Source organism: Tetranychus urticae, chromosome 3, assembly GCF_039701765.1.
Source record: "Tetranychus urticae isolate SD_2017Ah chromosome 3, NJAU_TeUrti_SD_1.0, whole genome shotgun sequence".
NCBI lineage: Eukaryota > Metazoa > Arthropoda > Arachnida > Trombidiformes > Tetranychidae > Tetranychus > Tetranychus urticae.
The window spans coordinates 18,485,632-18,503,850 of record NC_142960.1 but is presented as its reverse complement, the minus strand read 5'-3'; the positions used below and the strand labels follow the sequence as shown (position 1 = coordinate 18,503,850).

At 37.0% G+C, this 18,219-nt stretch overlaps 2 protein-coding genes across 2 annotated transcripts; both read left to right on the top strand.

The window, feature by feature from the left end:
* Positions 1–2,791: 2,791 nt before the first annotated feature.
* LOC149093537 (uncharacterized) lies at positions 2,792–4,164 on the top strand. The gene has a single exon (XM_089268885.1). It carries the CDS (start codon positions 2,792–2,794, stop codon positions 3,929–3,931), a length of 1,140 nt encoding a protein of 379 aa, XP_089125011.1. The 3' UTR covers positions 3,932–4,164.
* Positions 4,165–5,156: 992 nt separating this feature from the next.
* Nipped-A (Transcription-associated protein Nipped-A) lies at positions 5,157–18,210 on the top strand. Its single transcript, XM_015930244.3, has 9 exons — positions 5,157–5,383; positions 5,573–5,788; positions 5,885–5,968; positions 6,173–6,634; positions 6,697–17,157; positions 17,235–17,376; positions 17,442–17,638; positions 17,706–17,808; positions 17,880–18,210. Exons 1-9 carry the CDS (start codon positions 5,261–5,263, stop codon positions 17,987–17,989), a joined length of 11,898 nt encoding a protein of 3,965 aa, XP_015785730.1. The 5' UTR covers positions 5,157–5,260; the 3' UTR covers positions 17,990–18,210.
* Positions 18,211–18,219: the final 9 nt, after the last annotated feature.

Sequence of the window (18,219 nt, the reverse complement as noted above, 5' to 3'; positions counted from 1 at the left end):
AACTGCCTTTGTGGTTCCACAAGGCTTGTTTGAATTCACTAGAATGCCTTTTGGGTTAAAGAATGCACCAGCTACCGCTGTCCGTACGATGAACCGAGTTCTCGCGGGACTAAACTACATTTCCTGTTATATCTATTTTGATGATATTCTGATATTTGGTAAGTCAGAAGAAGAACATGATTCTAATTTGGTTAAAGTATTGGAACGACTGAGAAAGTTTAACGTTAAATTGAGAAAAGAGAAATGCTCGTTCAATTGTGAAAGCATAGATTATCTTGGATATCATGTTGGGAAAAATGGTATTTCCCCGAGTCAAGCAAACATTGAAACTGTTCTCAGGTTCCCGGAACCTTGTTCGTGTAAAGATATAAGGAAATTTCTTGGTTTGTGCAGTTATTTTCGAAGGTTCATTCCGAAATTTAGTGAAGTTGCAAGACCATTAATGATAATGTTAAGAAAGAACGCAAGATTTGTATGGAGTGATAAAGAGAGAGAAGTCTATGAGAGACTCAAGAAAATTATCACTTGCAAACCTGTTCTTGCATGTTTCCAGAATGATGGAAAAATTGAAATTCATACTGATGCATGTGATTATGGCATTGGTGCCGTGATGTATCAGAGTCAGCCTGATGGAGAGCTGAAGCCTGTTTGTTATATTTCCCGAACGCTGAATCCAGCAGAAAAGAATTATGGCGTAACCGAAAAGGAGTGTTTGGCTATTGTTTGGGCCTTACAAAAGCTTCGCCATTATTTGTTTGGGAGAGTTTTCGTCGTTGTCACTGACCATTGTGGACTTTGTTGGTTTACATCGTCAAAGAGATTGACACCGAGATTAATGAGATGGGCAATTAAATTGCAAGAATTCAACTTCATAGTGAAATACAAAAGTGGAAAACTGCATGGAGATGCAGATTGTATTTCTCGTTATCCTTTGAAAGCTAACGAAAATGATGAAGAAGAAGAAATAAATCTTCCCGGAAGATTGAATTCTAATGGAAAAGATCAATTGAAGATTTGCTACATTGAACCAGTTGAGAGATTTAAAGATCTTCAAAAGAAAGATGAATATTGCTTGAAGATCCGGGATCTTCTGTGTTCAACCGAGTTGAGCAAAAGAGCTAAATGTAGATTGAATAAAAAGTTTGTTGTCCTACAGCAAACTTTGTTTTTCAAGAGAGGGAAGGAATTGGTTCCTGTTATCCCGAAAGAAATGAGAGTTTCTTTAGTAAAAGATGCTCATGAAGAGGGACATCTTGGAATGAATAAATGTCTCGAAAAATTGAAATGTAGAGCATACTGGCCTGGTATGGCTCAAGATCTGTGCGATTGTATTCGTAGTTGTGGAAAATGCCAGAAGAGAAAGCCTTATCCAACAACTAACCAAGGTTTGATGATACCAATAAAAGTTCCTAAACATGCATTTACAGATATAAGTCTGGATATTTTGGAACTGCCGAAATCTAAAAATGAATTCAAGTATTGCATTGTAATCAACGATAGACTAACAAAGTTTGCAGTAGCTTCTGCAGTTAGTTCAACAGAAAGTGAAAAAGTGATCAGTGCATTGTATGATGATTGGATTCTAAGATTCGGAGTTCCCGGAACTCTTTTGACGGATCGAGGGACAAATTTGATGTCTGAAGAATTCACAAACTTTTTGAAGAGCTTTGGAATCAAACATTTGCCGACCTCTGCGTATCATCCTCAAAGTGATGGACAAACGGAAAGATTCAATTCTTACCTTGGTATCAGTTTGTGTATTTATTGTGATAATAATCCTAATGAATGGGATAAGTTTTTGCAAGAAGTCGTTTTTGCATATAATGTGACACCGCACAGAGTCACTAAGTTTTCGCCGTTTTATTTGTGTCATGGCGTGGAAGCCCGGCTTCCTTGGGAATCGAGAAGTGGATTGCCTGTCGAGTGGAATAAAGTCGAAACTCGAGAAGAAGCATTGATTAAAGCAAGGCAAATGGCTCAGGAAAATATTTCCATATCTCAAGGAAAATCTAAAGAGTTGTATGATAAGTCGCACAAGGAAACCGAGTTTCCTCTGAATTCATTGGTGCTGCTAAAACAACCTTTATTGGTAAAGGGCAAGAATAAGAAGTTCATGAATCGATTTCGTGGACCTTACCGAATTGTGAAACGTATTAACCCGGTTAATTACGAATTGATTAACCTGAAAGGGCCGATAAAGAAAGAGATTGTGCATGTCTCTAGATTGAGACCATTTCATGGAGAAAATGTTTCTCATTCCCGGAATGAGAAAAACCATGAAGATGATGATGAAGTTATGGAGTTGTTGGGTTTAAATTAATTGTCAAAAACTCAATCAATTCATTTTTGTAAATATTAACTTAATTTGATACATTGAATTAACAATCGATTAATTGGTCAAGGGTGTCAAGGAAACCCCTTGCGTTGTTACCCTCGTTGCGAAGGAAATGGAAGTGGAGAATATTCTCTTTGGAGAAACCATTGTTTTAAGTTCACTTCTCATTTTTAATTTGGGTTTTATTTCTTTTTGGTGTTAATTTTTAGTTTTTTTTGGTGTTTAATTGTGTTTCGGAAACACATCATCTTGTGTTCTGGGAACACTCTTGTATTCTGGGAATACATTGTCTTTGTAAGACTTATTATAGTCGAGATTTGGAACCGAGTTCCAACAACAACTTTAAGTCAAGACTTTTGTGTTCTTCTTTTGTATTCTGAGAATACATTTCGTTATTACATTGGGTAATTTTATGATCAATTTGAACCGAGTTCAAACTGTTAAGAGAAAAGAAAAATGGATTTTGATGATGATGATGATGTTCAATGGATTCCAAATGATTATGCTGTACCTGGACCCTCAGGATTGCAGGAAATCATCTTTGATTCACAACTCTCTGATGCTGATGGACAACCATTACCGGTGGGAACTGTGATTGGCAGGTATACGATGATTGGACCTGGAGGTCGACCTGTACCAATAGCACCCTTAAACGACGCTGTTCAAGTCAATGATAGTTCAGAGGAAGAAAATTTTTACGCCATCGATCAAAGTCAGATAGTGAATGCGGAAAGTGCTGAAGAATATTTTTGTCAAATGTGTTATCAGCTTTGCATTGATCCTGTGATCCATGGAACGTCTCCGCAACCCGGTTGCGCTGGAATCTATTGTCGAAAGTGTGTTGAGTCTTACATTCGGACTGCTAATCAACCGAACGTTGAGCACAGACCTAAATGTCCGCTCAGATGTAGTGAAGAACTTTTGACTACTCCAGGAGCAATCGTCCCGTTACCAATGGACGCTCCAGATGGTAAGAAATGTATGCGGATAATGAATAAGCTTCAGATCAAGTGCAAGTTCCCTACATGTGGAATGATTGTATTATACGAAGATTATTCTCGACATATTGAAGGATGTGAACTCTGTGAAACCTGCGAAGTTCCTAAACGTAATCATGATTGTAAAGCTTATATCAAGGAATTGAAAGAGAAAGCTCGATCTGCTCAAAGTCAACTCGAAGAGCGATCAGTCAGGGTAATCGACCTGATGATGGAAAATGAGACTCTACAAGCTGAAGTTGAAAGATTGAGAAATGTGACTCGGCCGCAAGGAATGATGAATAATATAAGGGTTCGTGGTGAGTACCGAACTGCACCAACCGTAATTGTTCGATATGGAGATCGAGCTGAGAGATTTGCTAATTTGGATCCTACAATGCGAGCTACCGAACTTCGATCCCGGATCGAACGCACCTTTGGTACTGAACTAGGTTCAATAATTAGAGTCGATTATACAGTCCTTGGCAGTCACCAGACTCTGCGCCAACATCAAGTTGGGCATCGTCCAAGTTTTTGGATAGCTTTACCTTCTGGTCAAAGATTGACGGATGGACAAACCATGGAAGTTTCACTTGGTTCACTTGGCCCCACGGTTTAATTTGAGTACGGGGGAATGTTGTAAGATTTAAGATTCGCGCTTATTGAGGATGGCAACCCGGTTGCCATCAATAGCTGTTGCTACTGGAAATACTCGGTATTTCCTTATTCTAAAAAGTATTTCCTTTAAATGTATTTCCTTTATAATTTGTATAAATAGTGAATCTAAATTGTAATTAATTAAGCTTCTGTGATTGCTGACCTTTGGTTAAGTAAAAGATATTTTGTGATTAATCAAGTGTGTCTAAAAGCTTCATTAGGTTCCGAGAACCTTCTCATCGGTTAAGAGTATTCCGGGAATACTCAGTGTTCCAACTTGGTTGGAAGATTCTATTGTTGAATCATTGTGTTTCAATAGTCTTGGACTATTAGTGTAATTGTTATACTTGTGAGTTATTGTTATAGCTACATTGGTTCAAGTTCTGAACTTATATTCAACCGAGTTGAATTGTGAGTAAAATTGACTCAACCGGGTTGAGTCAGGAATAGAGATTCTAAGGCTATAAAGCTGAGGCTTTGGAAATATAGCTTAGACATTAGTGTTTCAGGCTTGGAGCCATTAGTTATACAACAATTTTTATCCATTTCTACCAACAGACTTTCTTAGGTATTCAGCCATATTATTTGCCCGATGATAAAATCTAATAACTGGTCAAATAATGTTTTGTTAGCACTAATGGACTCAGTTTTCATGCTTGTACAAACCAAGTCTCAACTCTTACTAATATAAAATGGTCGATTTTTTAACAGAAATGCTTAATTGATAATATTCATTGAAATAATAAATCGAAATCATCATTAAAAGGATGAAATCTGAGCTGAAAATTGTGTTTTGCTCTAATAAGTTGCTCTTGTCCTAGCGCAAAACATTTTTCCTAATCTTATTTGCCCAAAATAACCCAAATCCAATTTAACCAACACCAAAGATTAAAATAATTTAGCTTAACCCATGGTTCTAGGCCAGTTCAGGATACACTTAGTTGCAAAGATTAATAAAAAGATATACCGATAAGATTGGCAACAAGTGATGATTAATTATTAGGCTATTGATGAATATTATTGTGGATTTGTTATATTTTATTGACAATAATAAATTGATTGTTGAAGGATTAGAGAAGCTATGAATCATATTATCTTCAGCAAACAGAAAAAAAAGATGAGCGGTTTCGAGATGGTTGAAAGTTTAGAAAATAGATGGCGCTCGAAGAAAACCGAAAACCGCATTCATTTCATATGGTTTTCTAGCAAAATGAATCGCATTTCTAACTTGCTTAAATCTTAAATTTGTTAATATGTTTACATCCTAATTAGTTAATTATAAATATTGACAATGGCCAGTGATGTATTAAATAAGGTGAATGCCTGTAAATCTTATGTTTCCTTGCTGGTGGATCCTAATGCTCGTGATGACAGCAAATTAAAGGCGGCTCAAGCAATAGCTGAAGATCTTGAGGTAAGAGTAATGTTGTATTTTTCATGTTGAGAAAAAAAACCTTCGAGTTAATGTGTTTTGTTTTCTATGTAAACTTTTGTTGTCTCATCATGTCAATGATTACTATACTGTTTTTAATCTATGATGATACTATTAGTATGGATAATTGTGTATCAAAATGATGAAAATGTTTTATTTTATTCTTTTCAGGCTATTATTTCGAGTCCTCAGTATCCATCATTTCTGGAACATGCAGTCAATACTTTCAGGCGGTTTCTTGCCGATGGACAACCTTTATTTATTGTGGAACATACGGGACAACAGCTCAGGAAATTAATTCTAGAAATAATCCAACGATTACCTGTCAATGAGCATCTTCGGGTGCATTCCAACACTTTGATTTCCCTGATGTTTTTATTACTAGATGTAAGTTATCTTAAAAATTGTATTGGTTTATACATTATTCTGGGGAAATTTTTGTTGGATGTTTATTTATACAATCTTTTTAATCTTCGCACACAGATCGAGAACGAAGAAAATGTTCTGGTGATACTCAGGATTATCATTGAATTGCATAAGAGTCATCGCCCTCCATTTAGTACCGAGGTGAGTGTTTCGAATCAAATGTTGATTGTTATTTTCATGATGATAACTAGATAACATAGTTGAGTTCTACAAAGTGTTCGGCGTCTAGCAACAATGATACTTTTAGCTGATAAGATCTGACTTCATCATGAGAATACTTTCGAATAAAATTAATCTCTTTTTTCTACTAATTATTTCTCTTTTTTTCTCTCCCTCTCATCATAGATTCAAAAGTTTCTGAACTTTGTTAAGAAAATTTATCAAGATTTACCAAATAATATGAATAGAATTTTCGAGATAAAGCAGTCTCTAAAAGTTAAAGACATCTCGGAACTTACTACTCAACTTCCAGTTTTAATCAATGAAATTTTCACCCTTACTCCTGTGATGTCGGAAAAGAAGAGTTCGGAAAATAATCTCATCTATAACTTGATACCCAAAGCAACTCTTTCACTTAAAGTATTGGCTGAATTGCCGATCATAGTTGTTTTGATGTACCAGTTATACAAAGCTAATCTCCAACAAGAAATCGAAATTTTAATACCATTAATTATGAATGCTCTGACCCTTCAACCATCTCCACAATTGCGTAACCACGCAATGTTTAATCAAGAAGTATTCGTCGATTTTGTTGCAGCTCAGATTAAAACCCTGTCATTCTTAGCATACATGGTTCGAATTTATCAGGTATGATCGAAAAAGTCATTTCCTAGTTTTAAATTATTAATTTTCTGTGTATCTCTTAAAAGGATTCCGTCAACGCTAATGTTAATCAGCTAATCACGGGCTTCATTAGCATTCTTGTCAACTGTCCACATGAAGTAGCTCATTTGAGGAAGGAATTGCTGATTGCAGCTCGTCACATCCTCATGACGGATCTCAAAACAAAATTCATTCCCTGCATCGATCAGCTTTTTGATGAAAATATTGTAATTGGTAAGGGCTGGACTGCTCAAAACAGTCTACGTCCACTTGCTTACAGTACCATCGCTGACTTAGTTCATCATGTTCGAACTCAACTGAAATTCAAGGATTTGGTTTCTGCTGTTAATGTTTTCTCGAAAAATGTCCATGATGAGCATCTTACTAATTCAATTCATACCATGTCTTGTAAATTACTTCTAAATTTGGTTGAATGCATCAGGACTCGGGCCGAAATTGAACATGGTGCTCAAGCTTGTCAAGTGTCAAGAGAGGTTTTGCTTAAGCTCTTGGAAGTTTACGTTCTAAAATTCAAACATATTGCTAAGCATCATATTCCTATGTTGATTAACCGTCAAACCACTCAACAAGCATCTCATTCCTCTAACTCATCTCAGCAAACACAACAGCATTCAACCCAATCATTGCCACAATCGACAAACAGTGAGACAAAGTCTGATGAATCTAAACCTTTTCCTAGTGGTGTTGGGGAAAATTTTGGTGCCGATGATAGGCCCAAGTTTGGTTTTCCAACAATACCTTCAGACAATTATTCAATTAGTGATTGTAAAGGTTTGGTTAAGACATTAATTGTTGGTGTGAAAACTATCACTTACGGCATGCCATCATATCGAGCTGCAGGTGATACATCCACAACTCCTCCTCAACAAAAACAATTTCATCCCAAAGAAACTATACTATACATCAGATTGGTGAAGTATGCTCTAATGGCTTTAGACGTTTACACCATCACTCCTAGTCCAGTGAATATTTCTGCAAGTTTAACGACTAGTACTCATCAAAATGTTGTCCAAGGAACCACAGGAATATTCCGAGCCAATCTAATGTCCAATGTAAGACCGAAAGAAGAAAAAGAAGTCTTAGAACATTTTGCTGGTGTTTTTCAGAATGTTAGTCCTCAAAGCTTTCGCGAAGTTTTCTCCACACTCATTGATTTTTATGTTGAACGTACAAATTCTAATATCGCACTTCTCACTTTGGCCAATTCTTTTCTTGGAAATCCGGTTCTATCACCCGTATTTGCAACAATTATTGTCGAGTATTTACTTGAAAGAATGGAAGAGATGGGAACAAATCTGGAGAAATCTAACCTCCACTTGAAACTGTATAAATTGGTTTTTGGATCTGTCTCTCTTTTTCCTGCTGAAAATGAGTTGATGCTTAAGCCTCATCTTCACAATATCGTGAACCGATCCCTCGAACTAGCATTAAGTGCCAAAGAACCCTACAATTATTTCCTTTTATTAAGAGCCTTGTTCCGTTCTATCGGTGGAGGCAGTCATGATCTCTTATATCAAGAATTCTTGCCACTTTTACCTAGTCTTCTTCAAGGATTGAATAGTCTTCAAAGTGGTTTACACAAGCAACATATGCACGATCTTTTTGTGGAACTTTGCCTCACTGTTCCTGTCCGTTTGAGTAGTTTACTTCCTTATCTTCCTATGCTCATGGATCCTTTAGTTGCTGCTTTGAATGGTTCACAGACTTTAGTCAGTCAAGGCTTGAGGACATTGGAACTTTGTGTCGACAATTTACAACCTGATTTCCTCTATGATCACATTCAACCAGTTCGTGCTGGGCTTATGCAAGCTCTATGGAAAACACTTCGTTACCCTTCTGACAGTATTGCTGGAGTCTCGTTTAGATTATTAGGTAAATTTGGTGGTGGTAATCGTAAAATGATGACTGAACCTCAAAAAATTGAATTCATTGATCATAAAGAAGGATCTGTAAATGGATCAACTTCAATCGTTGTTTGTTTCCCCGAACACAAATCTTCAATTAATTTACCTATCGACAAAGTTATAGAAACTGCGTTTAATGCACTCAAATCATCAACCACAGATCCATTTTATCGTAGACAATGCTGGGAAGTTATCAAAGGTTTTCTCATTGCCCACATTCAACCTCCTCCGCCAGATGAAGATAAATATAACTTGCAGAGATTTTTCTCTCACCCAAGTTTTAGTCAAGGTGAAATTCATCCTCTAAATGGACCATTCTACAAATCTAGCGATTCACAAATTCGAAAAGTGCATGAAATGGCTTTAACAGGGATGTTTGTGGCTGCAGCAATTAAAGAACTTCGTTCAATTGTTTTACCTTTCATGGTTTCTCTTGTTCGCCACTATACTCTTCTAGCAATAAGTCAACAATCTGGTCCAATTAATTTAGGAGGAAAACAGCATAAATTATATGGAATGGATGCATTAGTTTTAATTGATGCTGTAGCAACCATCATGGGCCACGAAGAGAAGGAACTATGTAAACCTGGACATCTAGCTTTGATTATCATCTTAGATACTGGTACTGCTATCCTTGGATCTCGTGAAAGAACTTGTCAACTACCATTAACTGAGTATTTAGTTGAACGAATGTGTGCGCTGTGTTATGACCGAGCTTGGTACGCGAAATTAGGAGGATGTATTGCCATCAAGTTTCTATTTGAACGAATGACTTTAAAATGGGTTTTCGCTCACCAATATATGTTTCTCAAAGCTTTGTTATTTGTGATGATGGATTTAACTGGTGAAGTGTCTAGTGGTGCCGTTGACATGGCCAAATCCAATTTGGAAAAGATGATAACTTTGTGTGCTGCACCCATAAAATTACTTATGGATGGTAGCAATTCTGATCTTGTTGAGGCACAAAAGAAATCTCTTCATGAAGTCACTCAAGAACTCGTTCGTCAAGTAACTTCACCAAACACCTGTGTTCGACAACAAGCCATGAACTCTTTAAAAGTTTTAGCCGAAGTGCAAGAATCAACTATAGAGGCTATTATGAGACCACATAAAGATGTCTTAACTGACATGGTTCCTCCCAAGAAAAATGTTTTAGGTCATCAACCGGTTAATACTCAAATAGGACTTATGGAAGGAAATACATTTTGTATGACTCTAGAACCACCATTATTCACATTGGACATGTCCGTTCCAGAACATGTTAGTTTTGTCGAGGAATTGACAAATCTCTGTAAGACTGAAGACGCCCAACTGATGAAGTTCGCAATCTATAAAAATGTCCCTAATCTCACTCAACTTAAGAAGTCCGTTCTTAAAACACTGACAGCATATGCACCTCTGTATCCCAAAAGAGATGAAATATTTCCCGTTTTGTTTTGTGCCTTACTTTCAACAAATAGTGAAATTCAAGAAACTGGATTTGAATGTTTGAAAAAATTTCTCACTTTTGGTAAAGTTGATCTAGATGCTGTTATCAATGGCATTCGCTCTTACATGGCAGATCATGAGAAATTGAACTTGAATATAATTAAACGAATCAACTACCTTGCACAACTTTTCCCAGTTCTTTTCACCGAAAAACTTTGTGATCGAATGGCTCAAAATCTGAAGAAATGGCTCGATACTGTTGTTAGAAGTCATAAGAAAAATATTGAAGAGATGAAAGTTTGTGCTGCTCTCATCGATTTTTTCCATATTGTGCCTGCTACTGGAACAAAGTATGTCGAAGTTCTTCTGTGTTATGTTTTCAAGACAGAAAAAGCGCTGTCAATTGAACCTGGGTCAATTCTTAGAGACCCACTGAGAAAATTCCTTCAAAGATACCCTGAGCATACTTTGGATCTTCTATTAACCGAGCGAAATATCAATGAAGATCAGATCTATCGATTTGTAAAATATCTCTTGAAAGGACCCGAAGGAGCCATTTTCCGACAAGTACTTCAACAAAATCCTGCAAGGCTTGTGAAGTTTGCTTCTGGACCTATTCAAATTCAAGAAAAAATCAGTATACCTCAACCACAAGCTGCTCAACCTGATGGCTCTGGTGCCGCTGCTCCTCAACCACAAGCCCAAACACAAACTGTAACTGTGACTTATGACTTACAATATCAAGCAATTTTAATTACTTCTATATTGGTCAAGTATGACGAACAGTGGTTGTCCGGTCAAATTCCTTTGGTAGAAGCACTGATCAAAATATGGAACTCGCCCGAACTTCCCAAAAAACATTCAAAGATTGAATCATCTGATTATGTGCAATGGAGGGAACCCAAGTTATTAATGAAATGTTTGCTTAATTATTTCAAACAAAATCCAAATGGAAACAGCATAATTCTACTTTTTAATCTTCTAAGAGCTTTCATCAATCGTTATATTTGCGATTTCGACTTTTTCCGTGATTTTCTTGAACAGACTGTCACCAATTATACAATTGAATGGAAAAGAGAAGCTTTCTTTAAGTTTGCTAACATTTTTTATGACGATAACTATCCTCAAGAATTGAAAGCAAAGATCCTTCAATACATTATAATACCATCTTTTGCTGTCACATTTGAACGAGGAGAGGGTGAAAGACTCATTGGCGGTCCTCCAGCGCCAGAGCAAGACCAAGATGACAACCTTATTAGTGTTTTTATTTACAGAGTAGTTGAACCAGAGTACAGACTTTATTCTGATGCTGTCCGAATACTTTTACTTCAATTTTCCTGTCTTTTGGTTGAACAAGCTTCACCACATATTCACGATGCTGCCAATAAACGACAAGGTACTAAACTCCGTCGATTAATGACTTTTGCTTGGCCATGCCTTCTCTCTAAAAGCTGTGTTGATCCAGCCACCAAGTATCATGGACATCTGTTACTCGCTCATATCATCGCTAAATTTGCCATACACAAGAGAATAGTTCTTCAAGTCTTTCATAGTTTGCTTAAAGCCCATGCTAATGAGGCTCGAACTGTAGTTCGTCAAGCATTAGAAATCCTAACTCCAGCAATGCCTCAAAGAATGGAAGACGGTAATTCTATGCTTACTCACTGGACAAAGAAGATTATTGTCGAGGAAGGTCACTCACTTCCACAACTAACTCATATGCTTCAACTTTTGATTCGCCATTACAAAGTTTATTATCCTGTGCGACATCATCTTATTCAACATATGGTTGCTTCCATCCAAAGACTTGGCTTCACTCCTAATTCAACTGTAGACCATCGAAAAATTTCAGTTGATTTAGTCGAAGTAATTTTACTGTGGGAACTCCAAAGATCTCGTGAAGAACAAGAACAACAATCAACAGCCGCAGCAACACCAACAGCGACAGCTTCAACAGCAACAGCAACCACTCCTTTAACTGCGAATGTACCTGGAACCTCATCTGAATCAGTAGCTCAACCATCGCAAAAAATCAAAATCCCTTCAACGCCAACTCCTTCATCATCTTACGGTAAACCATTATCAACCGATAACAATGATCCTGTTGAAAAGACTCATCAAGATGCCATAGTCAACTTTTTACTTCGTCTTGCATGTCATGTAAATGAAACTGGAACCAATCTTGGATCTCCTGGAGAAATCTTGTCACGACGATGTGTTAATCTTCTGAAATTAGCTTTGAAACCAGAAATTTGGCCAACTGCTGAATTGAGGTTGGGCTGGTTTGATAAACTCTTGCTTACTGTTGAATCGACAACTCCTAACTATGGAAATATTTGCACTGCATTAGAACTACTTAGTTTTCTCCTCAACATCTTGAGACGTGAAGCAATTTTGGTCAGTTTCAAGCCTTTACAACGAGGAATTGCTGCTTGTATGACGTGTACAAATACAAAAGTGATTCGTTGTGTTCACAACCTTTTAACGCGTTTGATGTCATTCTTCCCTACTGAAGGAGCAACATCTACCACAGCCTCTAAGCATGAAGAGCTCGAAGCTTTATACTCTGCTGTTAGTAAAGTTATTTTTGAAGGATTAAGCAATTACGAAAAGGCCACTGGACCAACTTTGCCTCAATCTCTATTTGGTACTATCATGATTTTGAAAGCAGCTTGTAGTAACAATCCATGCTATATAGATAGAATGATTGTACTCTTTATGCGTGTGTTACAAAAGATGGCTCGAGAACATCTAAGTCCTACTTTGCCGAATGAACAACCAAACCCAATGGGTAGTGAACTATTGATTTTAAGCTTAGATCTTGTAAAGAATAGAATCGGTGTAATGGGCCAAGAGATGCGTAAAGCGTTCTTCACCAACATTCTTGTTGGATTGATTGAAAAATCTCCTGACGTTAAAGTTTTACGTGCCATTACTAAAATGTTAGAAGACTGGGTTAAAAACAAGGGGCCGTTCGGTGCAAATCAAGCTCCAACTCTTCGAGAAAAGACACTCCTTCTTGTCAAGATGATGATGTTTGTGGAAAAACGATTTGCTGATGATAATGAACTGATGGCTCAATTTTTAGAACTAATCAACTATGTTTATCGTGACGAATCTTTGAAAAACACTGACTTGGCTACAAAGTTAGAACAAGCATTTATGTCAGGATTAAGATGTGTACAGCCACAAATACGTGCTAAATTCTTTGAAGTTTTTGACGCAAGTATTCGTAGAAGATTACACGATCGTTTACTTTATATTGTGTGCTCTCAAAACTGGGAAACTATTGGTCCTCATTTTTGGATCAAACAGTGTATCGAATTGATTCTGGTTTCTGTGATACATACTTTGTGCATTACTAGTGGGAATCCAATAGCGATGTTGCCCTCTCCAACGGCTGTCATTGATTTCGGTGATCAACAAGAACGAGCATCTTTAGCTAACTCCATTAATGATCAGATGGACATTGATATGTTTTGTGCAATGGCGAATGGAATTGATTCTGTTAGAGAAGCTGAAGAAGTGATGGATATTGAATTATCTTCAGCCGAAGAAAACCAATCCAACAACAGTAGAGGAAGCATTTACGGTGGTAGTAATTTATTAGGAACAAGACGACCAAGTACTCCGAGTGATCCTACACAACATTTACGGGTTTTAATATCAAAACAAAACAAATTTTTGAACAGTTTAAAAGAAACTCGGACTCTTAACTTCCTAATGGCTGTTGCTCAATTATGTCATATGGACACAAATTTAGCCTACCATACATGGATCCAACTATTTCCGCGATTATGGAAAATTTTAAGTGAACGACAGCAGAATTTATTAACTGCAGAATTAATTCCATTCATTTGTAGTGGAAGTCACATTATTCAAAAAGACTGTCATCCCTCTGCGATTGGCTGTTTCATGGAGGCAATAGCCCAATGTAGTCCTGTCATACCCATCCGACCATCTCTTCTTAAATACATGGGTAAGTCACATAATATCTGGCATCGAGTTGCTCTTATGCTCGAAAACATTGCTTTTGACAAATCTATCGCTGGAGCTTTAACAACAAACACTACATCAACGACTACCAAATATACTCGCAAACACGATGGAGGTGATACTGATTATACCGAGCCAGCTCCTGTTCCGTCAATGTCTTTGACACAAGAAGCTAATGATTCATTAGCAGAAATTTATGAAACTTTGAAAGAGGAAGATCTTTGGGCCGGTTTGTGGCAAAAGAGAGCTAAATATCAAGAAACTTTAATCGGTATTGCCTATGAACAGCAAGGATTCTTTGAACAAGCTCAAGGTGCTTTTGAATTGGCTATGACCAAAGCTCGCAATGACTACAACACTAACCCTGCACCTCTAAGCCTTCAAGGAGAGTATCGTCTTTGGGAGAAACATTGGATTCGATGTTCTAAAGAGTTAAATCAATGGGATCTCATTCTTGATTATGGTAATTCTAAAGGTTGCACCAATCCATTCTTAGTCTTGGAAAGCGCTTGGAGGATACCACAGTGGATGATGATGAAAAAAGCATTACACCAAGTAGAAACTAATCATCCTAAAGAACTTGCCTGGAAAGTTGCCCTTTTCAAAGGGTACAATCATATTTGTAATGTTGAAGATCATAATTTGCCCATGGCTGATAGAATGGTTGATCTTGCATCAACCTTGTGCATCAAAGAATGGAGGCGACTTCCTTCTATCGTTTCTCACATTCATGTTGATCTTTTACAAGCTGCACAGCTAATTATGGAATTACAAGAAGCCGGTCAAATCAACCAAAGCTTGACCCCTAATAATACGCGTGCATCCTGTATTCATGATATGAAAGCTATCGTTAAAACTTGGAAAAACCGTCTTCCAGTTTTATCTGATGACTTTTCTCATTGGAGTCATGTGTTTACTTGGCGACAACATCATTTCCAAGCAATTGTCCAGTTCTATGATCCTACCAATACAGCTCTTACCAATTTGGGAACACGAACTGCTGTCGCCGAAGGTTTGACAGCCAACATAACAAATCAACCAACAGATCCACAAGCATCCCAAGCTGTCTTAGGGGTTCACGCCTCTGCTCAATCAATCATAAACACTGGTAGGATTGCCAGAAAACATGGACTCATCGGTGCTTGCTTAGAAGCACTGACTAAAATTCATGCCATACCAAGCATACCAATCGTCGATTGTTTCCAAAAAATTAGACAGCAGGTTAAGTGCTATTTACAGCTAGCATCGACTGGAGGTAAAAATGAGTTACAAGAAGGACTTGAAATCATCGAATCGACAAACTTGAATTACTTTACTCGTGAAATGAAAGCAGAGTTTTATGGTTTGAAAGGACTCTTCTTATCTCAATTAGGGCGATCAGAAGAGGCCAATCGTGCATTCAGTGCAGGAGCTCAGTTACATGATGGATTAAACAGAGCTTGGGCTCTTTGGGGTGAATATCTAGAAACTTTGTTTACTCGAGAAAAATGGGAAAGTCGTCAAATGTCTATTGGTGTCTCTGCAATTACTTGTTATCTCCATGCATGTCGCTCTCAAAATGAGACAAAGGCTCGAAAATATTTAGCTAAAGTTATTTGGCTTCTTACATACGATGACGATTCTCTCTGTTTAGCTGATGCCGTTGAAAAATATAGTCACGGTGTTCCTCCTGTATGCTGGTTACCGTGGATCCCTCAACTATTAACTTGTTTAATTAAAAAAGAAGGTGATTTAGCAGTTAACATTCTTATTCAAGTCGGAAGAATGTTTCCACAAGCTGTTTATTTCCCTGTCCGAACTCTGTTCTTAACTCTGAGAATGGAACAACGAGAAAAACAGAGAAGCAGCGAAATAGCTGCGGGACAAAATGCAAACGCTTTAAAAGGCAAACAAATTGTGGTTAATCAACAAATCCAAGGGACAACTCAGACTGTTACCCAACAGCAACAGCAAACATTTTCAAATGCTCAATTCCAGCAAAAAGTGGCAGGTAGAACAACAACCGAAGTAAATCCAATTAGAGCTACTGCATCAATTAGACGCTGCTCTATGATTATGCGTAAGCAGCAAGATCTACATCCAACTGTATTATCATCATTGGAAGGAATGGTCGATCAAATGGTTTGGTTCCGAGAAAATTGGTATGAAGAGATATTACGTCAACTCCGTCAAGGACTGAATAAATGTTATGCCATTGCTTTTGAAAATCGCGCAGCTGTTGATGAAGCAACTGTTACTCCTCACACTTTGAATTTTGTCAACAAACTTGTTGCCACATTCGGAGTTGGTGTTGAAAATATTTCTACTTTACCGTCTAATTTTGCAACAGCGGCTTCTGAATCATTAGCGAAACGAGCTCAGGCAACAGCACAAGATCCGGTTTTCCAAAAAATGAAAAGCCAATTTTCTACTGACTTTGACTTCTCAACTCCAGGTGCCATGAAACTTCACAATTTAATTGTTAAACTTAAAAAATGGATCAAAATTTTAGAAGCAAAGACAAAACTTTTACCAAAGACGTGTTTAATGGAAGAAAAGTGTCGCTTCCTCAGTTACTTTTCACAGCAAACAGCTGACGTTGAGCTTCCTGGAGAGTTTCTTATCCCAAAACACAACCTTTATTCAGTTAGAATTGCTCGCTTCATGCCGAGAGTTGAAATTGTCAACAAACACAACACTGCAGCACGACGGTTCCATATCAGAGGCCATAATGGTAAAATCTATCCATATCTTATTGTGAATGATTCTTGTCTCAGCGATGCTCGACGAGAGGAAAGAGTTCTACAACTTTTCCGACTCTTAAACAATTATTTGGGAAAACAAAAGGAAACGCTGAAAAGATTCTTGCACTTCACTGTGCCGCGAGTTGTTGCTATTTCACCGCAAACAAGACTGGTTGAAGATAATCCTAATTCAATATCATTGTTAGATATTTATAAACAACGTTGTGTTCAACGAGATCTCGAATATGATGCTCCTATTTCCCGATATTATGAACGACTTTCAGCAATTCAATCTCGTGGAACACAGGCCAGTCATCAAGTTCTTCGTGAAATCCTGAAAGAGATTCAAACAAATATGGTTCCTTCTAATTTACTAAAAGACTGGGCAATTCTAACTTATCCTGGAGCTACTGATCTTTGGACATTTAGGAAACAAGTAAGTTATTGCCTTTTATTTTACATTTTAGTTCAAAAGGTAGAAAACTTTAATTTAATTTTAATTTATTTTTACAGTTTACTCTTCAAATGGCACTTGCGAATGTTGCTGAATATGTTCTATGTTTATCTCGTTTGAATCCTGATATGATGTACATTCACCAAGATACTGGTTTGATGAATGTAGCATACTTTAGATTTGATGTTGACGATGTAACTGGTAAGAAAAATTGAAGAAATTAAATTTTAAAAAATAATTAACTAAAAATAAATTATCTTCCACAGGTGATATAGATGCTAATCGACCAGTTCCATTCAGATTGACTCATAACATCTCTGAATTGATAACTTCAATTGGTGTTGCTGGTCCATTAACAGCTTCAATGATCGCCATATCTAGATGTTTGGTACAACCTAACTTCAAAATTCAATCCCTTTTAAGAGTAATTCTTAGGGATGAAGTTCTTGCTTGGTATAAAAAGGTAAGATCTATATTACATGCATTCATTTCGTGGATTTCATTTAAAATTTTATCTTTATTCTTTACAGACTCAAGAAGATGTTCTTCTCAATGGGGAGGTCACTATGGATGGCGAATCTCTCATAACTGTTGTAAATAGATCTATTCAGTCGATAATGAACCGTTTATCATGTAAGTTTTTCTTTTGAAATGGCAAAAAACAATAATATTTACTTTAATAATGAAATTTCATCTCTTTACAGCTTTAGCAACTTTTGACGGAGCGGAAAGCAAAGTTATAACCCTGGTTGCTGCTGCAAATAGTCATGATAACCTTTGTCGTATGGATCCAGCTTGGCATCCTTGGCTGTAAACCTGTAAAAAGACTTCTCTCAGCCACTAATATTCATCTCTTTTCCATTGATTCATTTCATTTGGTGGAATGATAATTCATATTTTTGTAAACCTTTTCTCTTTTTCTTCACACACTTGTCTATAATTCATCTTTTGTAACCAACCAATCCCTATTCCAATTGTTTAGAACAAACATGTTAATTTGAACATACATTAAATAACATTTTTTTGTAGTAGGAACTTGAAAGT